Source organism: Camelina sativa, chromosome 6 (assembly GCF_030686135.1).
Source record: "Camelina sativa cultivar CO46 ecotype springtype chromosome 6, ASM3068613v1".
In the NCBI taxonomy this organism is placed as follows: Eukaryota; Viridiplantae; Streptophyta; class Magnoliopsida; order Brassicales; family Brassicaceae; genus Camelina; species Camelina sativa.
In genome coordinates, this window is record NC_141885.1 from 16,920,423 (window position 1) to 16,945,947 (window position 25,525).

At 32.3% G+C, this 25,525-nt stretch overlaps 4 protein-coding genes across 6 annotated transcripts; 1 reads left to right on the top strand and 3 right to left on the bottom strand.

Moving 5' to 3' along the window:
* The first annotated feature begins 1,944 nt into the window (after positions 1–1,944).
* Positions 1,945–4,659, top strand: LOC104791242 (small RNA degrading nuclease 1-like). Of its 3 annotated transcripts, none has more exons than XM_010517076.3 (12): positions 1,945–2,202; positions 2,296–2,475; positions 2,593–2,670; positions 2,774–2,842; positions 2,927–3,070; positions 3,176–3,292; positions 3,379–3,448; positions 3,524–3,624; positions 3,715–3,846; positions 3,935–4,042; positions 4,133–4,234; positions 4,322–4,659. In XM_010517076.3, exons 1-12 carry the CDS (start codon positions 2,170–2,172, stop codon positions 4,424–4,426), a joined length of 1,239 nt encoding a protein of 412 aa, XP_010515378.1. In that variant the 5' UTR covers positions 1,945–2,169; the 3' UTR covers positions 4,427–4,659. The 3 variants fall into 3 exon arrangements, with proteins under 3 accessions (XP_010515378.1, XP_087309313.1, XP_019102309.1); XM_087453187.1 differs by having other exon boundaries at positions 1,951–2,202; positions 2,563–2,670; XM_019246764.2 differs by having other exon boundaries at positions 1,951–2,202; positions 2,769–2,842.
* On the bottom strand, positions 4,512–8,506 carry LOC104791241 (phosphatidylinositol 3,4,5-trisphosphate 3-phosphatase and protein-tyrosine-phosphatase PTEN2B). Its single transcript, XM_010517075.2, has 13 exons — positions 8,274–8,506; positions 7,334–7,918; positions 6,984–7,085; positions 6,832–6,888; positions 6,591–6,656; positions 6,270–6,446; positions 6,091–6,177; positions 5,940–6,004; positions 5,773–5,849; positions 5,648–5,694; positions 5,390–5,520; positions 5,247–5,316; positions 4,512–5,161 (listed from the first exon to the last, which is right to left on the bottom strand). Exons 2-13 carry the CDS (start codon positions 7,871–7,873, stop codon positions 4,706–4,708), a joined length of 1,875 nt encoding a protein of 624 aa, XP_010515377.2. The 5' UTR covers positions 7,874–7,918; positions 8,274–8,506; the 3' UTR covers positions 4,512–4,705.
* A 3,387-nt stretch (positions 8,507–11,893) lies between these two features.
* Positions 11,894–15,505, bottom strand: LOC147942698 (uncharacterized). The gene is made up of 7 exons (XM_087456164.1): positions 15,130–15,505; positions 14,693–14,938; positions 14,271–14,605; positions 14,103–14,178; positions 13,485–13,925; positions 12,178–13,155; positions 11,894–12,036 (listed from the first exon to the last, which is right to left on the bottom strand). The coding sequence occupies exons 1-7, from the start codon at positions 15,503–15,505 to the stop codon at positions 11,894–11,896; spliced, it is 2,595 nt and encodes an 864-aa protein (XP_087312290.1).
* A 2,107-nt stretch (positions 15,506–17,612) lies between these two features.
* LOC147942699 (replication protein A 70 kDa DNA-binding subunit C-like) lies at positions 17,613–19,851 on the bottom strand. Its single transcript, XM_087456165.1, has 11 exons — positions 19,723–19,851; positions 19,348–19,615; positions 19,179–19,248; positions 18,961–19,085; positions 18,800–18,884; positions 18,618–18,681; positions 18,378–18,452; positions 18,271–18,283; positions 18,058–18,086; positions 17,819–17,977; positions 17,613–17,726 (listed from the first exon to the last, which is right to left on the bottom strand). Exons 1-11 carry the CDS (start codon positions 19,849–19,851, stop codon positions 17,613–17,615), a joined length of 1,131 nt encoding a protein of 376 aa, XP_087312291.1.
* Between the last annotated feature and the right edge of the window lie 5,674 nt (positions 19,852–25,525).

A 25,525-nucleotide genomic window follows, 5' to 3' on the forward strand; every position in this document is an offset into this window, starting at 1 on the left:
CTTGACACATGTCAAAATCTTGTTAATGACTAACTTTCAAAACCCAACTTTATATAATCAGATAAACCCATCTTGTATGTGCTTCGCGTTCTCTTATCTATGAAGTTTCTTTTGTAAACTCCTTCCCTCTGGCTTGGGCAACTAACCGAGGAAAATATACTGCATAGTTAAAACATGTTTATTTTAATGGAGTCGATGTACTCGAATTTGAATTTTGTTTTCTGGAGAGGTGCCTCTCAACAAGGTGATCATGATCAACTTCTTCAATTACCATAGATTTTATGGGCAATCTAGAAGACCATAAATAAAAACGTTTTTCAAGCTTTAGAGATCGAGGCGAATGATGTAATTTCTCAGGCTTTGGACGATAAGTTAGCCTGGGAAGAGGCGCTCTCTTTTACGGCGGATCATGCCAGCTCCATATCCGTCTTCGGATGTCTAGGTTTCTTCACCTGGTTGTCAGATTGATGGTTCTTGGAAAGCAACCAATGTGCATTCAAGATTGGGCTGGTGGTGTTGCGTTTGTGAGGAGCGAACCTTGTTGTTGGGGGCCAAGTGTCTAAGATGGAGCCCCTCCCCCTACATTCAGAGTTAGAAGCGTTGTTGTCGGTCATAGAGCGTATACGTGCTGCAGGGATTGCTTGTCAACATTTCAAGACTGATTTCGCTGAGTTACTCACTATTGTGCAGTCCCTAAAGATTGGTCGTCTTTATCTAACCTGCTTGATGATTTTAACTCGCTGGAGTCCTTCCCACTATTCTATATCTCTTTGATCCCGTGTGTGTCAAATACAAATGCAGATTGTTTTGCCCGTGCTTCGTGTTCTCTTATCTTTTGTAAACCCCTTCCCTCCAGCTTGGACAACTAACCGAAGAATTTCCTTTTAATTTATTGTTTGGTTGAGAAAAAAAAGTAAATAGATACACTTTTAGATTAAAAAAATAGTTGTAGATGAGTTCAAAGTTATTAAAATAAAATTAATTTTAACAAAGAATATATATTTAATTCTTTTCATAAGTAAAAACAATATGTAAAAGTAAAGAGATAAAATTTTAGTTATAGAAAATAGTTATTTTTTTGTTATAATACACTAATGTATATCCATTTACAAATCTACAATATACATTACTACTAAAAGTGTATTTGTACACATAAATATATTTTATTAAAATATACTTTTTAGTCTTTACTACTACCAACAAATTATCTTTATGAACACATTAAATAACTTATTATATGTCTATTCACTTTAACATTTTTATAGTTACAAAACGCATACGTTTACATACTCCTATCTTATATATTACAATAGCAGTATTTTTTAATAAATTATTTGATTGGTCAAAAAAATATGAGACGATCTTTTTTTTTTACTTCAACCATCTTTTTCTTTATGTAAAGGTGAGTATTTACATTTTTTCCATAAACAGTAATTAATTGTATATTTTCACAATCATTTTTTTATCTTATAAAAAAAGTAATCATTTTTCTTGTAAAATTAGCAACTTAAAATTAAAATAAATAAACTATATTATAATTTCGAATTTATGATATATATATAATTTCCTGATAATGATCTTTTTAAAATTTAAAGCTGTTTAAATTTTATAATTTTCTGATAATTGCTTTTTAATATTTTTAAAATTGTTAATAGTTTTGTTTTACATTTAGAAGTTTACAAAGATTTTTTTATTTAAAAGATTTTTAAAAAAATTAGGTTTTTTTCTTTATTATACTTTTATATAAAATATTTTTATGGTAGGTTTTGAATTTTTACATTTTTTTTTATGGTAGATCCTTATTTAGAATTGATACGTGTCAACATCTAAATGATACAATTGACACGTGTTACAATCTAATTTTGGCATCAAACTTTAGATAATAAGAAAATATAATAATGACAAAAAAATGTCACTATATAGGAAAGTCAAAGATGTCACAATGGACGCATACTTGAAAAATTTTGAGGCTTCTCCATGATTAAAGTCCCTTCAAATGTCATGTTTGAGAGACTTGACAATTAATTCAAGAAGAAGAAAAAACTAAAAAGTTTCTTTTTCTTTTTTCTTTTTCTCAAAATAAAAAACAGAAACCCTAAAGCTCTCTCTGTTTCTTCTTCCACAAACAGTGTTGGGCTGAGCCGCCCCGGCATTGTTTCTCGTACTACTATGGAGCTTCAACTAGCCACCGCTGAGAAAGAAGTTGGTGTCTTTTGTTTTTTACCTTAGCTTGAATTACCTTACTCTGTATCTCTTCAAAATTCCGTTTTTAAATTTTTGTTTTTTCCGATTTAGGTGCTTGAGGAGTTGGTGAAGTTACTGCAGAGTCGAGATTTGCGAGGAGAAAAAGGGAACTGGAAGGAGTTTTTGAATGTTTACGACAAAAATGTTCAATCACCTATTGACCCTTCGAGGCGTTCCCGTGACGATTTGGTCCAGTTTCTGACTACTTTTAAAAAGAAACAAGATTTGCAAGTAAGTGTGTCAACCCCAAGAAATACACAATTGTGTTTTTTTTTTTTAATTTTTTTGGCCACCAAATGCTTACTGTTACTACTAAAGTCTTGTCTTTTTATGTTTGTTGCTGCTAAGGTTCTGAAATGTCACGCCAATCATCTTCTGATTGAAAAGTTGAAGCAGGAATCCGAAGATAGAGACACTCCTGAGCAGGTTAGGGAATAATTTTTGTTTGGATATGTTGTGTCTGTTTGAGTTTGATAAGGAATATGTTTGAAGTGAGCTTTAATAAAATGTTGTTGTTTTGGCAGCACAGATGCTAGTTAGATTGACCGTTGAGCATCTGAATTACTCTCTAGACTATTCGTTCCAGCCATACTCCGAGGTTTGTTTCCCTCTCTCCTTAACAATGAGATCTTGATGTTTTTACTTGCGGTTCTTTAAGACTTCTTGATGAATTGCTAAGCAGGACTGGTTTGTATCTGATGTTGGATTGAAGATGTCAAAGGTGATGAAATCAACTCAAATAGTAGCTCTTGATTGTGAGATGGTTCTTTGTGAAGATGGGACTGAGGGTTTAGTTAGAGTTGGCGCTGTAGACCGTGATTTAAAGGTACAGAGCTTAAAGAACCTTTATTCTTCTTTAGTGACCGCCTTTTTCGCAATGTACCTGTCTTCTTGACCCTTGAGTGAGTGATCAAAATGTTCATGGCTTTAGGTGATTCTTGACAAATTTGTGAAACCGGACAAACCTGTTGTTGACTACAGAGCACACATAACAGGTGTGACTGCTGAAGATATCGCAAATGCTACACTCTCTGTGGCAGATATACAGGTACCAATGTAGAGCCTTCTATTGGTTTATCTTCTTCCTAGCAGTAGCGTATAGGTTGTTATGTTAACTGTGTGAAGAATGTACAGGAAACTTTGCAGCCTCTTCTTTCTGAGGGTACGATTTTGGTAGGTCACAGTTTGAACAGAGATTTGCAAGGTGTGTAAAAAGTTCACAGTAGATTTATATTTATTGGGGTTTTAGCTACAAACTTATGGATATTTTTGATCCCAGTGTTGAAGATAGATCATCCCAAAGTAATTGATACCGCGCTTGTGTTCAAGTATTCAAATGCACGAAAGCTCAGAAGACCTTCACTTAACAACCTTTGCAAGGTAAGTCTATAATGTGTTTCTCTACTCTTTAGGTGAATATCACAAAAAAGGATAACACTTTTAAGTACTTTTTTTTTTTGTATTTTCCAGTCTATTTTGGGTTGCGAAGTCCGAAAGGTCGACGTTCCTCATGATTGTGTACATGATGCAACAGCTGCGATGAAACTTGCACTTGCTGTTATAGAGAAAAGAGCTGACACAACAATCAAACCATCTAAAGAGGTTAGCAAAGATGGATTTACCAAACTTATAGTTTTATCGTTAATTAGATACAATTACAAAAACTAATGTCTGCAATTTTTTTCCATAGATGCTGGAGGTTGAGAAAAGAAAACTCTTTCTACATAAAATCCCTCACAATGTGACATCTGAAGAGCTGAACCAACTTCTTTCTGGAGAGTTTACACTTGAAGTTAAGGTTGAGAAGCCAAACCATGTACTTTTTACTCTTAAGGATTCATAACGTTAAAAACCTTTCTTTGACCTCCTGTTATTTCTCGTTTGGCAGCCAGCAAAAACGGAGAGAGGTTACCGTTGTGCATTTGCTGTTTTTGATAATTCAGAAGAAGCAGATCAAGCATTTGAAAACGTTGATGGAACCCAAATGACGGTATTTTAGAATCTCTGCTTTTGGATCCTAAACTATCTGATTGAAAAAGATGACATAATTTTTTGCATTGGTGTTTTTTTTTTCCAGGATTCATTGGGGTTGCCACAGAAACTGGTCGTCTTGAAGCGGAGTTCGGGATCAATAGCTAGTTTATATGTCCGTAAAATGGTTCAAGATGATGATGCAACGTAGGACTAGATTTAACTGTTATAATCTAGGATTCTGATAAGGTTTGACGTTGATTTATAAATCTACTAAGAGGAGTTCTAAGTTAAGATGCGGGAATGAGATTATCTAATATTATGCAATTGGGAACCAATGAAAAGATTCTGTTATTTTGTTTTACAACTTGCAATTGTTACAACTGTTTCTTTTGTGATGAGAAGCTATATAGAAACAGAATCAATACAAAAATCTGTTGTACTTGTGTGTGTGTGTGTGATAAGTGTGATAAAACCTGACTTTTCAAGCTCAATCGCTTTCATAGTCTTCTTCTTCATCTCCAAAGGAGAAGACCGATGCGTCTGCAGCAATAGCTTTGATATCACTAACTGCTAATGAGTGATTCGGTAATGGATTATGAAGATCTGAGGATGATGAACTTGTGATACTTCTGTTTGCAGAAGGGTCATCTGTCTTTGGTAGCTCATTGATCTGATGAGGTTTACTAGTTGTGTGCATGGAGCCTGAGGTTTTCTCGGTAGTTGAATTAGTCTCAATGGGTTTCGAGTTTCCGTTGTCTTCCCCATCACTGTCGGAGAATACATCATCGTCTTTGTTCTGACTAGATTTGAGTTGGCTGGAATCTGCACTGGAGCTGCTTTGAGATTGTTGTTGGGTGGAATCAGATTTGGACTTTGTTGGTTGAGAATTGTCGGATTCTATCATTACGATCTCAACATGGAAGCCCGGTGCAGGTAGTTTTCTCTGCAAAAACCGTCAAGGGATCAGGTCTAAAGGAAAGCAACCGGTTTGTATCTTAGATCAATAGGGCTATGAACATCTTGTTTACCTTGTCAAAGCCATCAAAGTCACTACCTTTCAGCATTGTTCTGTTATCAGTCAGTGTAGTATTTAGCCAACTGCGTTCAGAGACAGTTAAGGTTAGTGAAGTTGTCGATTTGGAAGATGTCTGTGAAGGATCAGAGAGTTCACCAGTAGAAATCTCCATCACTATCGTGAAAATGGATTTTGAAGTCGCCAGCTAATTCTGTTAGACCAGCTTCACCAGGTATTGCAAAGACAACAACTCCTTTTTTGGGTGCCTTTATCCAAAAATCTTCAGGCTACAGCCCACAAACACAAGTTTATATGTCAAGACGAGTTGTGGTTTATGTAAAAATAACATCAGACGACCGAGAGAGAGAGAGAGAGAGAGAGAGAGAGAGAAGAACCAAGGAGAACAATGCCTACCCCCAAATCCTTGGTTTTCTGATGTTTCTTCGTAGAGAAAAGTATACCTGTACAATAAAAGAAAATGGAGCATTTTTCAGACGTAAGCGGAATTTACAAAAGAAGAGAAGAAACTAGCTCTTTACCAGTGTGGTTGGAGATCGTAATGGCAGGTCTAATCCAGTAAGGGCAGTTGATTAGGCGAAACCCTCTGAGCATGCATCTACATAAGTGTTTGTGTTCTCTGGTTAGGGATATATGAATATCACCACAAATTAAACTACCTGACTGGTCAGATATGTGTGAAGCCTACCTTTGTTCGGGTGGAACTTTCCCGTCAAATTGATTTTGAACACGTTCGTAGTACTTGACATATCGCTGAAGGAAACACGAAAGCTCGTTTAATAGGATGAAGGAGAATCGAATAAGCACATTAAAAAGAGTGGTGTGAGCTCAGAACTTACAATCTGACTTGGGAGAACGAGAGCTTTCCCATCAAGACATCTCTTTTGGTTATAGTAATCAATAGCCTCCTCAGCTGTAGGAAAGAACTGCAGTGGAGTTACCAATCAGATCAGTCACAGAAGACATACAGAGAAGGAACGAGAGCATCGGCCAAGACTTTGCTTCATTTAAGTCTCACCTTGAGATATAGAAGAAGACAGCATATCATTAATCCGGTTCTTGCCATTCCAGCTTTACAATGAACTACCACCACATTTTGGATATCTTCCTTCAACCATGTGTATGCACTTTGACAAAATGATGGTATCAATTGGATAGGAGGGCAGTTATGGTCATCAAATGGAAAAGATGCAACCTGAAGAAAAGGAAAACAGACAAGTGATTAAGAAAACGATGTAAGACGTCAATAAATACTAGCTTTGAAAACAAGGACAACAACAGAAACTTCCTGCAAGATATATGGTCTGAGATATCAAGTGCATAGAGTTTGTATATATACCTTCCCCTCAAATCTTGAAGCATCGTACAATCTCTCTGAACAAAGGTTGTAGACCTTATATTTTTCCTGCATATTGGGAACAAGGTTCAGAGATCAGTAACGAGATAATCAACCATAGCCAAGTAACACTACATTCTGGGGCTGCAGTGTCTAATAAAGTCCAACTGGTATGAATCATATAAGAATTGGTTGAACTGTCAGAAACTCATACAGTTTAAGAGGCTTATGTGTCAATGGTTACCTTGTGATGAGTTTCAAAAAACTTGATCACCTCTTCCATGTGATTACGATATAGTCCCTGAATATGACATTTGTCAATGAGAAACTCAAGTCCGAGAGAAGAAAAGAATTGGCTGGGGAACTTATATTTCAGACCACGGGCAAGCTATTTACCTCGAAAAATCCAAAAAGACCAGAGCTTATGTCACCAGCTGGGAACCCCATTGCGATTATATTCTCAGTTATATATGTCATGTCCAAATCGAATTCCCCCTCCTGGAAATTGGACCAGATGGCAGATGCCATGAAAACAAGTGATGTAAGTGATACTGATCTGGGCACTCATATATACTAGAAACTAGTCATACATCATACTGGAAAGCATAAAAGGATAGTTTTGGGAAAACATTTTGTGCAAGCCCCTATGAAAGGATGGTGTAACTAATACAAACTGTTGTGACTATTATGTGCGTCACTACAGTTTCAAGAATTTAACAATACCAAGGAAGAAACAATTACTATACCTGGTATCTTCTTTTGTTCTGAGAGACAATGTGGCGTGCTTTCACCTGCATTGCTTTTACGGCACCACGAGATGAATCTACCACGGCTTTGGTGAGCGACTCAAGAGCACCACCAACTTGTGTGTTTGGTGCCCTAGGGTCACTGACATCATCTGAACCTTTCGTTGGCAAATGCAGACCAAGTTCAGAGGTAAATCTCGTGAAAGCTGACATGCCAGAATCCGTAGCGTGTGGATCTTGCTGCGGGAATTTCAAACTTTTGGCCCAAGAAGAAAGACCAGAAGAAGAAAATATAGATGACGGCGATTCGCGTGGGGAGGAACCTGGCGGGCATGGAACTATATCCGCAGTTTTACTCGAAGGTTCAGAGCCATTAGAAAGCATTTGAGTATCAACCTTTACAGCTGAAGCTTCCGTACTAATGGAATCTTCTCCTACAGAGCTCACTGGACCTTCTTCAACACCCATAACATTTTCAGAAGGTTCAGAATTACCAGGAATGGTTACATCTTTCTCAGATACTATAGCTGGAGTTTCCATTTCAGCAGTCCAATGATTAGCCTACTTGACGAGCAAAACAACAGCCTAAAAAACAAAAAAAGTTCTCGTTTGATCATAATGCCCAGCTTTCTCATGAAACCAAAACACTAGCAATAGCACAGAAACGAACTGCACACACGTCTGAATTCGCTAAAGCTATTGGCTAAATACGCTTCTAGAATCATCTGAAAAGAGCACTGACTACGAAAAAATTGGATGAAGAATCTAAGACCGTACACTAGTGCCACATTGCTTTACAATTCGATTATCTAATTTTCACACATCTCTCAAAGCCAAATCAATGACGGGTCGAAGAAACAGATCTCAAATCATAAACAGCGAGACAAAATTATCAAAGCAGATCAAGAGACGAAACTACGAATAACTCGAGATTGTTTACCGGAGAATGAGAATACGGGAAGATTAGGTTCGAGTTCTTGCGTAGCGAAGAAGAGAGTCAATGGAGGAAGCAGATTTTGGGGGTTGATTCAGAGGAGCAGCACCGTACGAATATTTCCGATGATCGTGCGGAGATCAACGATCATCTCCCCCGCTCTTGCCGGTCAGAAATTTTTGTCCTTCGTTTATTGGGCTGGGCCTATATGGGCCGACATTTATTATACGGGATTGTGTAATTTTAAGAGATTAAACAACTGTAGAATTGAATTACATAAATCATCTAGGGAGAGTTACCCGCATATGCAGGCAAAAATTTAATAGAAAATCAATTCAATTTTTCTTTCTAAAATACTAAAATAGTTTTACCTTTTATTTTTAATGTTTAAATTTTCTTAATTCTATTTTTAAAAATGAAAATAAATAAAAGATCTCAATAAAATGTTTACTATAATATTCTACATATATATTATCTTTATTAAGATTTAAAAGCCCATTTTCATATTTTCAAGTATTTAATGAGCCCAAAACATTCGTTATGATTAATTTTAATTAGAATAATATAGGAAAAGAGATCATTATGATCTTTGAAATCAACGAACTAATGTACTTTGTTTATTGTTTGGTCTATAAATATATGAACTAATGGTATTTGGTTGATTCTTTGATCTAAAAATATATGAGCTAATGTTCTAATTGACTTCCTTCATTTAGATCATTAAGATAATATAGAAAGCTAGTAATTGGTCATACAAACATTCAACATATTATCAAGGTTTAGACAATTAGGATAATATAGAAAACAACTCATATAAGGGTTTCTAGTACTTGGTCATACAAACATTCAACATATTATCAAGCTTGCATATACAAAAAATTTGAAAACTAATATGCCTTCAGCTTACGTCCCTGTAGTTTCTCCTACATGCTCCATTACATGATTTATGTAATAACGTCCAGCAAATTCCGAGCTGAAGATATAGAAAACACATTCATAAGTTAAACCCTAGCATGAGACACTACTTGATATTAATGAACATTCAAAACTTACATGGCCTTGTGATGCTCAAGTCCTTCAAACTCCAGTTTTATAAATATCTTGGAGGAGGCCAATGTGTTTACAATACACGGTTTACCTAACGATGTTTTAAGTGGTATAAAAGTTTGGTAAATGATTATACCACATAGTGTTTAGCATTTGTTCAATCAAGCAAGTGTTATTAATAGTACATTCCTTCATACTCTCCAACCTTCCAGAAACGCAGAACACAAAACACCGGTTTGGTTTGATATGTGAGATGGCATCCAAATGTCTCCCATAAAGACATAAAACGGGTAGCACAGACGCTTATTGCACGACACTTGATCGTTTCATTCCTTCAAATGTAGATAGTCGAAACATTTTATGAAATAGTCAAACTCTAAATTTTACTAACATGATATGTGAAATAAATGTATTTTAACTGCCATTTAATAGCGTGAAAACAACTTCATTATAATGATCTCTGTTGTCCTTCACAGCTACTACACATCCACAAACATCTATTGTGGCAAAAAGTCAAATTTTCCCCAATGAGATGTTTAAACATTTCCAAAATCTATCATATACATACAACTATTTTGGTAAAAAGTTCTTTTTGTACTTTTCTATGAGAGGGACCAATACACAAAGTTCCAAATATCCTAAAAAGTCTATAGATTCCTTAACACAAAGATTTCATAACTATATTAACAGAGTTTAAACATCTATTTTGAGAAAAAGTCAGAATTTGTCTTTACATTGAAATAAATGAATGTTTCCAAAACTATTTAACACTCACATATAACTATTTTAGTATTAAAGTTGAATTGTATCTTTCTATGGAAGGGACCATTACAGAAAGTTCCAAATTTCCTAAAAAGACTCTAGATTTCTCAACACAAAGACATCAAAAACCTAAATTCACGGAGTTCAACTTAATAAATTTAAAACTAATTTAAGGAAAACGTACCAAAGGAGATGGGATGGTGGATTCTTCCTCGGAAAATATCATCCAAATCTGCGAATCGGAAATAATTTTTGGAATTTACCGATTCCTTTAGGGTCATGGTTGTTTCATCCGTAAACTTGATTTGATAAGGATGATGGGTATTCCTCTCCTTGAGGGTTGGATTGATGATTTTGAAATTCCTAATAGCATACCATTCATCCTCGTAGATGTACTTCCGGAGCTTGAGTAGTGTAGTCGGTATAAAGGCAACTTCAATTGTGTCACCCTTCCAAAATTGTTTAACATTGTGTTAGAAAAATATGATTTAAGTACTTTTGGAAATCAAACATAAATAGAATTCTTGTTCTATTAACTACTCTAACCTTTTCGTCCACAAGAAGAAGAACCCGTTTTGTGAAGAATTCGGTGACATACCACGAATTTAAGACCTTGGCCAAGATACACCATCTCGTCCTGCCGGGATGAAGATTAGATATAGAGTCGTACTTCATGATCTCCACAAATTAGGGTTTTCCTGTTTATCCTCTGTTAACGAAAACGAAAAGGAGATTGGAGATTTGTAAAAATACAAACAGTCACGATTAAACGTTGCGTCTTATACGTGTTAGCGTGTCTTACCTTTTATCTAGACTGTTAAGTATTTTAATAATTATTATTGTATGTATAATAAAAGATTTAATAATGGTATTACTAACAATTTTATTTTTGAAAACAACATTATTGAGACTAATAAAATGTAGTGATGTGCAAAATTTAGAATAAGATGCCCTTAGAATAAGAGAATATTAGAAGTTGGTTTTCTCTAAATTGAAAGTATAAATCATAATGACATAACAATCCTATTATTTGAGATATGTTAGAGTTAAGCATTTTATAGGTAATATATAAACTTAAGATATATATATATAACAATTACATAATTTTAATCAACATTGTTGAAACTAATAAAATGTGATATTTTCATCTAGTACTTCTTTTATAATATAGAATAAGAGGATAATAAGGATATGATTTTTTTCAATGTGAAAGTCTACACCCTTCTGAAATAACATTCTTAGCATTGGAGAGAAGTTAAATTAAAATATAGTAAAAAATGGGGCAAACAACGTTTTATAAATATAATTTAAACCAATTTATTTTAAGAGATAAAACAAAGTCCAAGTCTAACAATCCAAAACAATAATGCAATTTCAAAATATAATTAGACAGTCTCAAATATGTCTTTGTAAACAACATTAAGTGTTTTATACTGACACTTCCCATCTTTATCTGTAATTAACACCTTTAGCCCTTTTCTGGTTGTGACTCTAGAGAAGGCAACATAAAGTTGTCCATGTGTGAAAACCGGTTTCGGTAGAAACAATCCGACATGTTCTAGTGTTTGACCTTGACTCTTATTTATAGTAATTGCAAATGCCACAGTAATAGGAAACCGTTGTCGCCTCATACGAAAGGGAAACTTTGCATCAGGTGGACTAACATACATCCTAGAAATAAGTACCCTATTACCAACCTTTTTTCCTGTCACGATTCTTGCTTCGATTACATGATTGGCCATTTGAGTAATAATTAGTCTCGTACCGTTACACAAACCTACCTTTGGATCTATATTCCTTAACAACATGACATGTGCTCATATTTTCAACGTCAAAACATGGCTTGGCAATCCAGAAACCTGTATACTGTTTAAGAATTCCTGAGTGTAGATCATATCATCATGTCCGCTTGTGTCAGACATTTCAATACTATCAGAGCTAAGATATCGTCTCTCTTCACCTGTGATCAACAAAAAGTAAAGAATTTTAGATATGTTTTAATAGACATTTTTAATAAAAAATTTTACTTCAATATCAATATTTTTAAATAAAAACTTTTTCTCCTATATCCAAATTCCATAATTTTTTTTTTTTTGCATACCTGGGAGCTTAGTAAGCATAAACTGATTTATTTTATCAACACCGTCATTCCTTGGACTTAGAATAGCTCTTTCACTAAAGAATCTTGGATCAATCCTCGTTGCAAAACGTTCTCCATAAATCTCTTTAACTATTGCTTCAATAGGATTCCCACTTGTATTAATTAATAAATCATCAGGAATTTTAATTTCCACATCTCCACTATTTGACTCGTTGATTTTGCCATCCCCGATATCAAGAAGCCACTTTGAGAAAGTAGCGAGAGCACCCGCGTCCATACTAGTACTTGCCTTACAAAGTCTCAAATTTTCGGTAAGTTTAAGAACTTTACAACTATTCCAAAGAACAGATGAGTTTATAGATGCTAAAACTGTCGCCACTCTTCCTCCTTCGGTAATAACAGGTAGTATGTGTCTAAAATCACCTCCTAACACTACTACTTTACCTCCAAATATCTGGTCACACTTCATGATATCTCGCAAACTCCTATCCAAAGTTTCATAACAAAGCTTGTTCATCATTGGAGCCTCGTCCCATATTATGAGCTTTGCTTCTCTAATTAAATCAGCAAGATCAGATTCGGCATCGATCGAACACACAGAATATTCATTAAGATTGATTGGAATACCAAATCTTGAATGAGCCGTTCTACCACCTTCCAAAAGCAATGCAGCTATACCACTTGAAGCAACATTCAGAACAATATTACCTTTAGCTCTTATATCAGCACCAAGAATAGTCCACATGAATGTTTTTCCAGTACCACCAAAACCATGGACAAAAAACATATCACCTTTGTCGTGATTCACAGAGTGAATGATTTTTTCATAAACACGTCTTTTCTCATCAGTTAGCATTGGTAACAACTTATCGTAAAATTCCTGTTGTTTATGAGGCTTATATATTTTTTCATCTGCGATAAGCCTATTTACTCCTGTCTTCATGATACTATCATCTGGTTTAAGCATTTTCTCGAAGGCTGTAAGAGACGTCCCATTCAAGCGCAACATAAGTTCTATTTCAGTTAAACATATATTTTCTATCTAAGCCCGTGTCAACATTAGACCTACCACAGTAAGTTAAACACTTATTTATAATCTTGTCTTGCGAAAAAAAAAACATATTTTCAATTAAATTAAAATCATTTTGATATACCTTGATCATTTCTGTGTCTTCTTTCTTTAAACAAAATATCCTCGCACAAGATGTCCTTTGTTTTATTCCAAACTTCAAGAGGAACAGTTAAAATCTTTGTATGCAGTAGGATCGCAAATAATTTTCTTAAAGATTCCCCAAAACACCATTCACCTGCTTCATTTATAGCCGCAATGTATTCCTTATCGTCGTCTAGTAATCCCAATGCATAGCAAGCTTCCTGAAAATCCTTATAACGAACACCGTTGACTGTTTTTAAATAGTCAAAGCTTGTTGGTCCTTGAATCTTATTAAGCAAAACTCTCAAGTAATAGGCTTGTCCTACAGATGGCGGTACGTATGTAATCCTGCCTATTGCAAAACTTTTTCGCTTCTCCGACCTTAGCTTCCAAAGTTTTTCTTTCTTATTCCACACAAATTTAGATGGAAATTCAGCATACGTGAGTTCTCTAGCTTGGGGATATATCTTGTTGCATTCTATCCAGCCCAAAAATTTAGAAGTTCTGTTCGTTGTATGGTGCAAGACATCTTCTATTGGATCATCCTCGTTGTAAATAGCCAATTCTTGTCCTGGAAGATGAAATGGGAGCTTTTCTACAGGTGTAGTACGATAACAGATCAGGAAAGCAAATATTCGCCAAGAGGCCTCACATGCATATACATATCTAAAAAGGCTTGAATTAGTTGGATAAAAAATACGAGAATGTTTGACAAATTGTATAAACAGTTATTACCTGCAGTTAAAATACCTTTTGATTTCATTTTCTTGACCTTCTCCTCCTACGTTGGCTCTAACATAATCCGGACCTTTAGTGATGTACCTGAGCAAATAATTTACTGAACGTGTCTGATTGCACCACTCAACATTTATATGAGCACGAAAACGAAGAGACAAATCACGATTATAGGGAATAACATAACTATTATCGTATTGAAAACCCCGTTTTCCACAACTCTCCCATCGTTTTGTCGTCTATATATTGGATAACCAGCATCGTCGACAATAGTATTATCCATGTATGGCTTTGGGAAGAATTTAGTGCATTGTCCATTATTCATGCAGACACTATCTCTGTTAATAGGACCACAAGGACCATGAATCATTACATCAGAAACAATTTGGTATAAATACTTATCCACCTCTTTATCAGGAATTTCAGCACTTAAGAATTTATCAATGTCGTCTGTTGTACGCATCTTATTGTCTGGATGTAAAAACAGAATCATGTGCGCATGAGGCAGACCCCTTTTCTGAAATTCTATTGTATACATGGCTGAAAAATATTTAATAAAAAAAACATTAATATATTTACACTTTCGGAAAGACTGATTGAAATTATAATAAATATTATGAAACATACCAGAATTTACGATACCAAATGTTTTTTCCTTTGTCACTTGGTCCAATAATCTATCAAGTTTCATCTTGAAAACCCGGCTGCATATATCAGGTATATCTTCTTTACTAAGACGATGCCTTTGTAAATAACGATCTATTTCAGGCCATCTTGGGTTGCACCTAAATATTATAAAAAGATCAGGAAATCCATAATACTTGCAAGTAGCCATGGCGTCTAGATAATGTTGCATCATATATCTCTTTCCACCTGTAAAAGATGATGGAATAAAAATTCTCTTTCCGTGTTGTGCAAGATCTCCATGTCCTTTTTATTAGCAGCTTCAATTATCTTATCAACTCTTTCAGTTCGGAGTTTGCTTTGGTTGATCCAAATGTAGTTCAACCTGTTTGATTCTATAGTAGTGAATGCATCGACTAAAAACTGCTGGAATAATTTGCCTGCCATCACAACAATGGAAGATTCTTCATATCTTTCAAATACTCTATATGCATAAAATTCTCTCATAGTGACTGTTTTTCTTTTACGTCCACGGGTATCCACGAACCCTATATCGATGCCTAATCTGTAACCATCTTCACCATAAGGGAACAACAATGGGTATTGTAAAGGTAAGTACGCGGGATGAAGTTCACTTATCCGCTGTAAATTTCCCGAACGACTTTCTATAACAATGTCACGTTTATTTACACCAGCCGTAAAGTCTCCGGGAATAAGAGCAGCAAATTCGTTGCTGATAGGAAGATTATGAGTCCTTGCATCAGTGGTCCTTTCCGAAGGTAACATCAATCGCAAACCTTCGCTATCGTCCTCCATATTAAATCTTTCACGTGCCGATCTAAACGCCCTAACATGCGGGTTATGACTATCAAGGGTCTTTTTTAAAAGCTCAACAATCTCACGTCTTAAATCTCCTGCAGATCCAGATGTCCTATTTTAATGCCAATTTTAAAAAATATATTAATTATGATTAGTAAATATAACAAATATTAAAGATATTTTACATACTTAAAAAATATGACAAATATTTCTATACATATTTAACATTATTAATAATTACCTAAATGCAGAAATTCTATTAGATACTTCGTTATATACGTCATGTATATATAATTGTAAAAACATTGGTTCCTTGCCAGGATCTGGTAAAATATCACCAATACAATGATAGTAATTTAGTGAATATCGTTGTTAGGTCTGTTTATATATGAAGATGGTACGTATATATTCTCTAAACTAAAAATGTACTAACTGTTGATAAATACGAATATTAACTTATGTTTCTATATATCATCTTAACTTTTTTTTTAGGCAAAATCATTTGTTATTTATCTTTCTAATTACGTATACGGATATTTGATACAATTATTAAGTTTTACTTTCTTGAAGGTCATCAATATTTTATTTAATTATACTTCGATAATCCTACATATCAATATCAGATTTAAATTTAAGCATTACTTTATTTATATACTAATGGTCTGATTAATATAACATATTTATAGTTACAAGCAAATTATATAAACCTATTAAATCTTATTATTTATTAGCAACATTATATTATTAATATAGATATGGTTGTATTTACATATAGTAATCATTATTTTAAAACTATTTCAATGTTTCATCAAAATAAAATATTGAGAAAATAATGAAAATGATAAAATCTCTTATAAAAATTCAATAACGGATAATAGTAACATCATGATCATAACTATTAAATAAAGTAGGTATTATTAAAAATTAAAATATTAATCATAGAATGATATTCGAAAGTTAATCCTTTGTGATGTTAGATCTTTGAATCCATAACTTATTCTTCTCACACCATTTAGATCCAGAGGCAGCCTTATCATATGCGTTAATTGTCTCGTTGATAGACATCATATTGTATTCCATCCACGTATCAAATTTTGATTTATCATTCTTTGATTTCAATATACCATCTTCACCGTCAACAAAGGTACTTTGAACGTTAAGATGCGCCAATGAGTGTTCTTCAGAAGATCTTGATTCTTTCATGGTTTTTCTAGATTTTTTTGTTCTGGTTCCGGAATGCTATCCTCACAAAAGAAAATCAATTGTTCTGGTTGAAGTTGCGTACGAAGCGCATATTCTTCAGGTTTTGAACTTTTCTTGGTAAATCGACGAACTTCGATTGAACGTTTCATTATAATTCTTCAAATATGTATTTAAAACATGTGAGTATGAAATTACAACGATTAAAAAAATTGTAAAAAGCTTTAATATTGCGTTACCTCTTACGTCAAGCAGCAAGAACTCTATAGATGGTTTTTTTTGTTCCGAGTTGACATGGTACAATAATAAGAATTATATATATATAACATGTAGAAGATAAGTTTTTAAATCCGAGATTATCGTATTTCCTCAAACTTCAAATTGAATTTTGTCAATATTTAATTTTAACATTAAGTTATTAATTTAAATATACTTATTTAGATAAAGCGAATGTTCATTTTCGTAAATTTTCGTAATGAATATTCAGGCTTCGTAATGAATATTCAGGCTATTAACTTTTCCATTTATTTTAACGTATTAACGTTCTTTTGAACCTTTTTTTTGGTTAAAAAAAAATAAGTTTAACTTTTGGATCATTCTTGTCTTTAATTATAATAATAGTTACTTAATTATACTAAATAATAATATTTCCAAATCTATTGTATACCATGATTATTTTATTTATGTCAAATTATATATATAAATCTTTGTTTAAAGTGACTGAAATGGTTTGAAATTTTTAAAATTTCTCTAAAAACATAATCCCATTGAAAGTATAAATAAATAAAAAGTAATAACATAACGGAAAATGATCTGAAGTGATGGAAATTGTTCAGTCTTTAGATTCAGTTTTGATCTTTTTCCTTGTCTTCATGCTATGACCCTCGACCGACACAACATCGGTTTATGTATGATCTCTCTTAGACGAAGCCAAACTCGATTCAGCTGGGACGATTTGCAAGTTATAATCATTCTTATCCGAAGTAATATTTGAAAGCTCATTCCTTCCATAAAGTTCCTACAATTAAATTTTATACATTAAGATTAAAAAACATTTAAATGATATAATATTAATAATGGTATTATGAGTTTTTGTTTTTTCTTTAGTACCTTGCCGAATTGAACAACCATGTCATCCTTTTCCCAAAACTTTTCAACAACATAAGCAGATTTGTCGCTCTTTAAATTATCGATTGTAATTGAAATTTTAAACAACATAGTCTTCCCTACTAAGACCGAAAGAGATTCGGGAATAGTTGCAATATCCTCCTGACCATAGGTAGACACATGTTTCAATATTTGTTTATATATCTTTAAAACTAAACAGATGTCAAATGTTATATACTTACTTTTGAATTTTCCAAAGCCAGTTCTTCGGCTTTTTTCCAATAAATAGTTGAGCAAGACCGTCAAAGAAGAGCAGTTTAATCTTTTGTGAACTTCCATAACCGACATGAAGTATGAGTTTATACCTTTCAAACAGTTTAACATAAATTAAAATGTATAAATAGTTCCAAATAACAAATCTTAAGAAACATTTTAACAATTCAAGAGATACTTACTTTTAATCAACATCTGTAACATCAACATCACAAACCCCACAACTATAAAGTAGTTCTTTTCCACATTGAGATTCTAGTGGGTACGGCTGCACCTTCTTATTGCAAACTTTACAGGCAATATAATACCATTTAGGCAATACTTCAACAGAATATATTGTGGCGATTGTCACACATGTTCGCGTCTATAATGAATTAACCAAACGTTTGTTGACTTAAACAATTTTTCAAAACAATTCAAATTAGATGATATCAATTAAATTTTTACAAACATTACCTCAAGTGCATAAACGACTTGGTCCATAGTATATTTCTCGTTAATAATAAAAAAACTCCTCATATAATGTCACCTTTGATTTTTGGGGACTTGGTTCATCTTCAAGTTGTACTAAATCTATAGCATCAGTGGGCAACCTGTAAAGTTATGATAATAATAAGAACATATGAATGTTTATAGCATGTATCGATGAGTAATAGAGAAGGGATATATATATATATATATATATATATATATATAAATATATATATTTACTTTTTTCGGAACGCTTCCACTTCAGGCATAACTGGATTTATCATAATATCGGTAGAGTTGAACGCATTGGAAATACTATAGTTCCCTGAAATTTTGATTTAATTGGCAATTTTAGATTTAATAATCATAAGTTCAAAAATTATAAGAAAGTAAGAAATCACCTTTCCATTCCTTCAAGCATGCAAATCGTACTACACAAACGACAATAGTATCTTGATGTTCTTTTATCTGTGTATCAAAGGCCTTTGCAAGATCACCCCACACAGTGCAATTCAACCGGGTTCCACTATATTACGAATGTATGAATTAAGAATACATAATTAGACATTATATTCCAAAATAATTTTAACTATAAAGGGTATCTATTAAGGAATCATACGTTAAATCTTGCAGATCAAAACTCAGTTTGACGTTATCCTTCCCTTTTGTTTTGACGCTGTCAAGATTTCCTACACCAACGATCTGACCAATAACATCTACCAAAAATACATATGAATTAATAATTTTTTTCTTTAAATAAAATTTTAAATATGAAATTAACAACTCACCAAACAATACATTCTTGTCTAATTCTCCAGCCAATATAGAAGCAAAATTCTGAAAATATTTTTCTGGGACACGAACTGGGAATTCATCACATGGTTTCACTATAGTGGTTCTATAAAATTCGATTTTAAATCCCAAAGAACTTGTCTTATAACTACTATCATAATCTACTAAGCTGAATGTATCAACTATCTTAGACTCGCCGACAACGAGTTGGTTCTGAAACCTGCTGACCAAACCATTTTCAATAGATGCATGTATCCTTGTACCCTATATATAACGTTTAGAAGTTAGTAAGCTATTATCGAGATTTTTCTTAAAATATGATAGAGATTCTAACTAAACATTACGCTTAAAGGAATCTTATTAAATCTTACATCACTGTCAACGAAGACCATATGTAGAGACTTGAATGACTTCCAAAGTCTTATGATACGGACTCTAATTTTGTAATGGTCTAGCGCAGGGTTGAGATCGCATAGCTGAACAAAGGGACGAACATTCATCTTTTTCGAAGTCATATTGAGTTCTGGATATGACTTTTTAACACATTAGCGTAATATATATAGAGATATTATACAACCGACTTGATTTTTTAAGAAGAAATATTTACCTTTTTTAAAAAAGGCGATAATGATGAAGAATGTAAACATATCATAAATGAGTATTCTAAATATGTTTACTGAATTGTTAAGTAAATTTTACAAAATAATTCTTCAATAATTTTAATGAATATCATCAAGAAGTTATAAATTACTATATGTTGACATTTAGAAAAAATATTTTCCTGTAAATTATAACAATGGACTCTATATTAAACCATTTCGCAAATCCCTACATGTCATAATTTGAAATCAACGTTATTTTGCAAATAATATAGAATTTGAATTCACGATATTTAAATTAAATATAAATCAGACTCTTTAAAAATCAAACATTAACCAAATATGTTTATCATTAAAAAAATTAAATACTCAATAAGGAATTTGATGCTTCTCAAAAGAATCCTCAACAGCAAGATGAATATAGGAGTCAAGTGCATCACTGTAATTTGGAGGAGAAATAATCTAAATCAGTATTGCCCATATCAATTAATCATTAGACAAAAAAAAAGAAAGTAAAATTTGTTATTTACCTTAAGTCCATAACGAAACGATAGTCGGTATCATCCAAATCTTTTATTCTGGTCTCTCCATGATCAATGAAATTGTACCTAAATGTAAGTTTCGATAAACATATAATATATTATATATCCAAATATTTTTATATTTAATTAAAAATGTTACGTACTACGAATTTGATTTACATGTGCATGTAATCTGCAACGTCCTCACTCTTTGGATCCTCTATTATGTCTGAGCATCCATCACCGTTGGTTAGGAGAACATTATTATCTAGCATCAACGATTATAGATATTAAGTAAACACATTAATAATTTTATTATAATAAATTTTCAGGATTGAATTTAAACAAACAAAATTTCATAAACATATTTAATCACCTCCAAATCCGACTGCTTTCCACATCTTGAACAGACAAACCCTCTTCCCATTCCCCAGCTTGAAATTTTTGAACATATGATTTGCATAACATCCTTTCGCGAAACAGTCAAGTACATATCCCCTGATAAAGGGATAAATGAAATGAAAAGGTTGTCAAACGTATTTTTAGCAAGTACATATAAATCATTCAAATGATATGTCTATCTATTTATTATATTACTTATAATTAATAGTTATACTTTGCATATATCATGTTTAAAAAACTTACTCAATTGACTCGATAGTGAATTTTATGTAACGATTCATCAAACTCCAACGATCAGCACTATCTTCTTTTTCGAAACTTTTGATTTCGCCCATATTTCTGATGCATCCAATCAGATTAACTGCCATAAAATTGATTAATATATGTATTATAAATAACAATTTAAAGTTTCCTAAATACATTATAAAGTATATCTTACCGTAAGACCATCTTCCATGAAACTCATTATCATAAACACGTTTAAAATCTACATTCTTAAAATGTTTGCAAATTATAGGATCTCTTGCAAAACTGATTATAGTGTCATCTGTGAAAAAGATCCAACAACCGAGATTAGTTTTCTGAATTTGTTCGCTGTCGTCCTTAACTCTGAACTTCTCTATAACATAGGTTTGATTCTTAGACATATTAAAAGACGGGACACCATAGAGTGATGCCGGGATGATAGCATGTCCGAATGTTCCCTATTTCAGAATATAATTTACCAAGGTAATTAGAGACATCATTCATATGAAGAAACAAAGAAATATATATACAAAACATACCTCTTCAACAACTAAGATTAGCTCTGTCGACACGTCATTCACACAATTTTTCACTCTCCATGCACGTTAAACCTTGACACAAATCATCAATTGCGTTGTCCAAGGATTCAGTTTGTCGAGCGACACAACTCTCGTCATTTCTTCTTAAAGAAAATATGGATTAGAGAAAAGTTTTGCAAGAGCGTTAAATGTAGAAGTTGAAAAGTTAATGTTTTAGTTCTTAGATTTACAATTCAAGATTATGAATTTATAGTGTGCTAATGGTTACATTGGGAGTATTGACTCCAAGAGACGTTACCACTCACACCTATTGATTAAATAACTGAAAGATTCATGAATATGGATATATCATTAAATTATACAAACGAAAATCTGATTTGAATGCAAAGGGGAACTAATATAATAAAAGAATTTGATTTCTGTAATGTATTAAATGAAATAGTATTATATCGAATTAAAATCCAAACTCAGGATCGCAACGTTTTAAAGTATCATATATTTATATAAAATCATCTAAAACCATACAGTTTTAATCTAAAAATCAAATTTCCATATCAGCTAAGGCATCTAACATCTGCGTGACTTGAGGACATGGAGGATTGATCATGACACTCGTACAATTGTGCACCGTGGTTGCCATCCATGTATCTAGATTTAGAAAATTTTAATAATTAAATAACGTTTTAAAAAATTTATTCATTATAATAGTAATAGCAAGAATTAATTCGAACCTTTATTACTCTCAAGCTTGGCAAAGCGTATTACGCATATGATATCACTGACCTGATGTATCCAATGATCATAGAATGCGTTCGCGTAGTCCTTTGCAAACGACAGGATAAACGATAACCCCTACAATTGTATTTCTTTGAGTCTTTTTAAAATTAATGTGAATTAAAACGTAAATCTTATAACATTAGAACAACTTACTCAATATTTTCTAGAACAACAAAAATCTCATTCCATTCTTTGTATGGTGGGCCTTGTTCAAAGCTATTTCCAACACTAAACACTCTTCCGATAAGGTCTGCAAATATTTCTCAATAGTTAAAGTAATCAACCACTTCAAACTTATCTTACAATAAAATAATATATTGCTTTCATTACCTACACAATAAGCGGAATCTAAATATCCACTTTTAATATCATTGAATGATACGAAAGAGTAAAATTGAGCTGAAGACAAAGGAAGAATTTTCTTAAACCATGTCACGTCTCTCCAATGTATTCTAAAGCGATGATCAGTTGGCCTAAAAGCGCCATCAACATTGCTTAATGAGAAACTTGATAACATTATCCATTCACCTTCTTCCAAATTGTTTATAAAGATGTCACGATAAGGAGAACCCATCAATACATGAATTTTTGTACCCTACGTTAACGTTGTACATAAGTAAGTAAAGATTAAATAAATTGGAATGAACATTATATAATTTAAATTATACCTTCTCATCAACTACAATCAAGTTTGTTGATATGAAAAGAGGATGACGGCACTCAAACTTCCTCAGTATTTTTACGTTGATTTTCCACTCATGAACGTAGGGGTTTAGGTCGTCTACATCGAATTAATAGTCTCTCTTTCCGATCCTATTTTTTATAGCATTGGATAGAAGGTTAACCATTTTTTTCTTTGAAAGACCTAGACTTAAACGAAACTTACGATTCTGACTTTTAAAGGTATTTATATATACATAATACAGAATATATGTTTTTGAGAAAATTTACATTTTAAGATATTTTCAAACTTCAAATATTTATCATTAGCAAAACTTAAATGGTAATTGTACAATTATCATCAAGTACAAATATATTATATATATTTCCAGAACTTTAAATAATTTCCATAAACATTTAGGGATAATCAAATAATTAAGTAGTGTTTTTTCTTTTTCTGAATTCGATTTAAAACCTTTTTAAAAAAAAGATTATATTTCATTTTAAAATTTTATATTATATTCATAACAAATTTTGTAACTACCATATTTAGTTAGTTTGTATATATTTTTACTATAATATAAATAAATATTTAAATCATACTATAATAAAATTCATGATGATTAGTTATTTAATATAGTTTCGGAAATTATTAACTTTAATTTCAAAAAAATCTTAATATTAATCAATCAATTAACAATAATATCGATGAGAATTTCTTTAAGAATAATAATCATGTAAGATAATCACCAAATTCATAATATATTCAAATATAAATATATAAAATTAAAATCCAAGATCAATATCATAACGATTTAAAAATTAACAAATTTCACATTAAAATCTTATAATTCAGTTCTCCATTTCGGCAAAGGAATCAAACATTTGCGTGACTTGAGGACATTTAGGATTGATCATGACCATTGTACAATTTTCCACAGGTGTTGCCATCCATGTATCTACAATAACAGTATCTAATTAATTAACATATTTAATAATCTAAGCAATAATGTTTTTTGAAACGTGAACGAATAAGACGAACCTTTTTGAGTCTCAAGTTTGGCAAAACGTAACACACATATGATATCACAAACACAATGAATCCAATCATTGAAAAAGGCGTTCGCGTAGTCTTTTGATAAACGACATGACAATCGACCACCCCAAAAATTTTGCATCTTTTAGAATTAAAACATTAATAAGTATGATAATATTTAAATTTAAAATTTTTAAAATAGAATGACTTACTCAATATTTTCAAAACAACAAACAATTCATTCCAATCTTGATATGGTGGACCTTCTTCAAAACGATTTCCAACAGTGTACACTCTTCCAATAATGTCTGATCATAGATTTTTCATTAGAAGATAAATTATTAGAAATAATTAAATTTTATAATATAGTTTTTTATCTCACCTACACAATAATCAGGGTTTAAAAATCCACTTTTGATATCATTAAATGATACAAAAGAATAAAACTGCTTGGAAGACAAATGATGAATTTTTCTAAACCATGTTTCGTCTCCCCAATGTATCATAAAACGATGATCAGTTACTCTTAAAATCCCATCAACAATGGTTAGTGAGAATCTTGATAACGTTATCCATTCACCTTCTTCAAGATCGTTTATAAAGATATCACGATAAGGGGGACGCATCATCACATGATTTTTTTTGCCCTACATATCCAAAACTTTGTAAGCATCATAAGTTTAGACAAAATTTATAAAAAACGCGATGTATACTGCAAATATACCTTATCATCAACAACAATCAAGTCTGTTGATCTGAAAAAGGATGACGGCACTCAAACTTCCTCAGTATTTTGACGTTAATTTTCCACTCATGAATGAAGGGGTTTAGGTCGTCAACATCGTAAGAATAGTCTCTCTTCTGGTATCTTTTTTTGATAGCATTGGATAGAAGGTTTGCCATGTTCTCAAAAGGCAAAAACTACGATCATGACTTCTAAATTATATTAACGTAAATATATATAATATAATATAGTAAATTTTTGGAATTTTTTCATTTTACGATTTCGTCAAAACTCCAAATTTCTTTATCATTGGATAAACTTAAATGGTATCTATACATTTACACTTATCACGGAATATATTATTAGATTTCCTATTACTTTCTAGAAAAACACGATTTAAATAAGTTTAAAATATTTTTATAGATATTTTATTCAATGAATATAGAAATTATATCACCATGAATACTTCTATAAAATATTTAATTCCGGATTTTTTTGTTCCGATTATTGATTAAAAACTTTTATATATTTCTAATTAAATTTTGTATACATGTCAATATATCTAATTTATAGTATCGTTTTAACGAACTCTTAGTTTTTAGAATAATAAATAAATACCCTGCTATTTTCTGACAGATAATAAAAAATTTTTAAAAAAAAATCTTTAAAA

What these genes read in the sequence shown, in the direction of transcription:
- LOC104791241 (XM_010517075.2), bottom strand. Translation starts at nt 7,873, where the DNA reads ATGGAAACTCCAGCTATAGTATCTGAGAAAGATGTAACCATTCCTGGT. An exon ending in AGAACAAAAGAAGATACCAG is followed by an intron (nt 7,086 to 7,333) that starts GTATAGTAATTG and finishes TCCAATTTCCAG; the next exon opens with GAGGGGGAATTCGATTTGGA. An exon ending in ACTTTGATGGCTTTGACAAG is followed by an intron (nt 5,162 to 5,246) that starts GTAAACAAGATG and finishes CGGTTTTTGCAG; the next exon opens with AGAAAACTACCTGCACCGGG.
- LOC147942698 (XM_087456164.1), bottom strand. Translation starts at nt 15,505, where the DNA reads ATGGAGGACGATAGCGAAGGTTTGCGATTGATGTTACCTTCGGAAAGG. An exon ending in TTCCATTGTTGTGATGGCAG is followed by an intron (nt 14,939 to 15,129) that starts GCAAATTATTCC and finishes CATCTTTTACAG; the next exon opens with GTGGAAAGAGATATATGATG. An exon ending in TATGCTTACTAAGCTCCCAG is followed by an intron (nt 12,037 to 12,177) that starts GTATGCAAAAAA and finishes TGTTGATCACAG; the next exon opens with GTGAAGAGAGACGATATCTT.
- LOC104791242 (XM_087453187.1), top strand. Translation starts at nt 2,170, where the DNA reads ATGGAGCTTCAACTAGCCACCGCTGAGAAAGAA. An exon ending in TAGCCACCGCTGAGAAAGAA is followed by an intron (nt 2,203 to 2,295) that starts GTTGGTGTCTTT and finishes TTTCCGATTTAG; the next exon opens with GTGCTTGAGGAGTTGGTGAA. An exon ending in CACTTAACAACCTTTGCAAG is followed by an intron (nt 3,625 to 3,714) that starts GTAAGTCTATAA and finishes TGTATTTTCCAG; the next exon opens with TCTATTTTGGGTTGCGAAGT.
- LOC147942699 (XM_087456165.1), bottom strand. Translation starts at nt 19,851, where the DNA reads ATGAATGTTCGTCCCTTTGTTCAGCTATGCGATCTCAACCCTGCGCTA. An exon ending in GTGGAAGCGTTCCGAAAAAA is followed by an intron (nt 18,682 to 18,799) that starts GTAAATATATAT and finishes ATAACTTTACAG; the next exon opens with GTTGCCCACTGATGCTATAG. An exon ending in TGGCTTTGGAAAATTCAAAA is followed by an intron (nt 17,978 to 18,057) that starts GTAAGTATATAA and finishes ACCTATGGTCAG; the next exon opens with GAGGATATTGCAACTATTCC.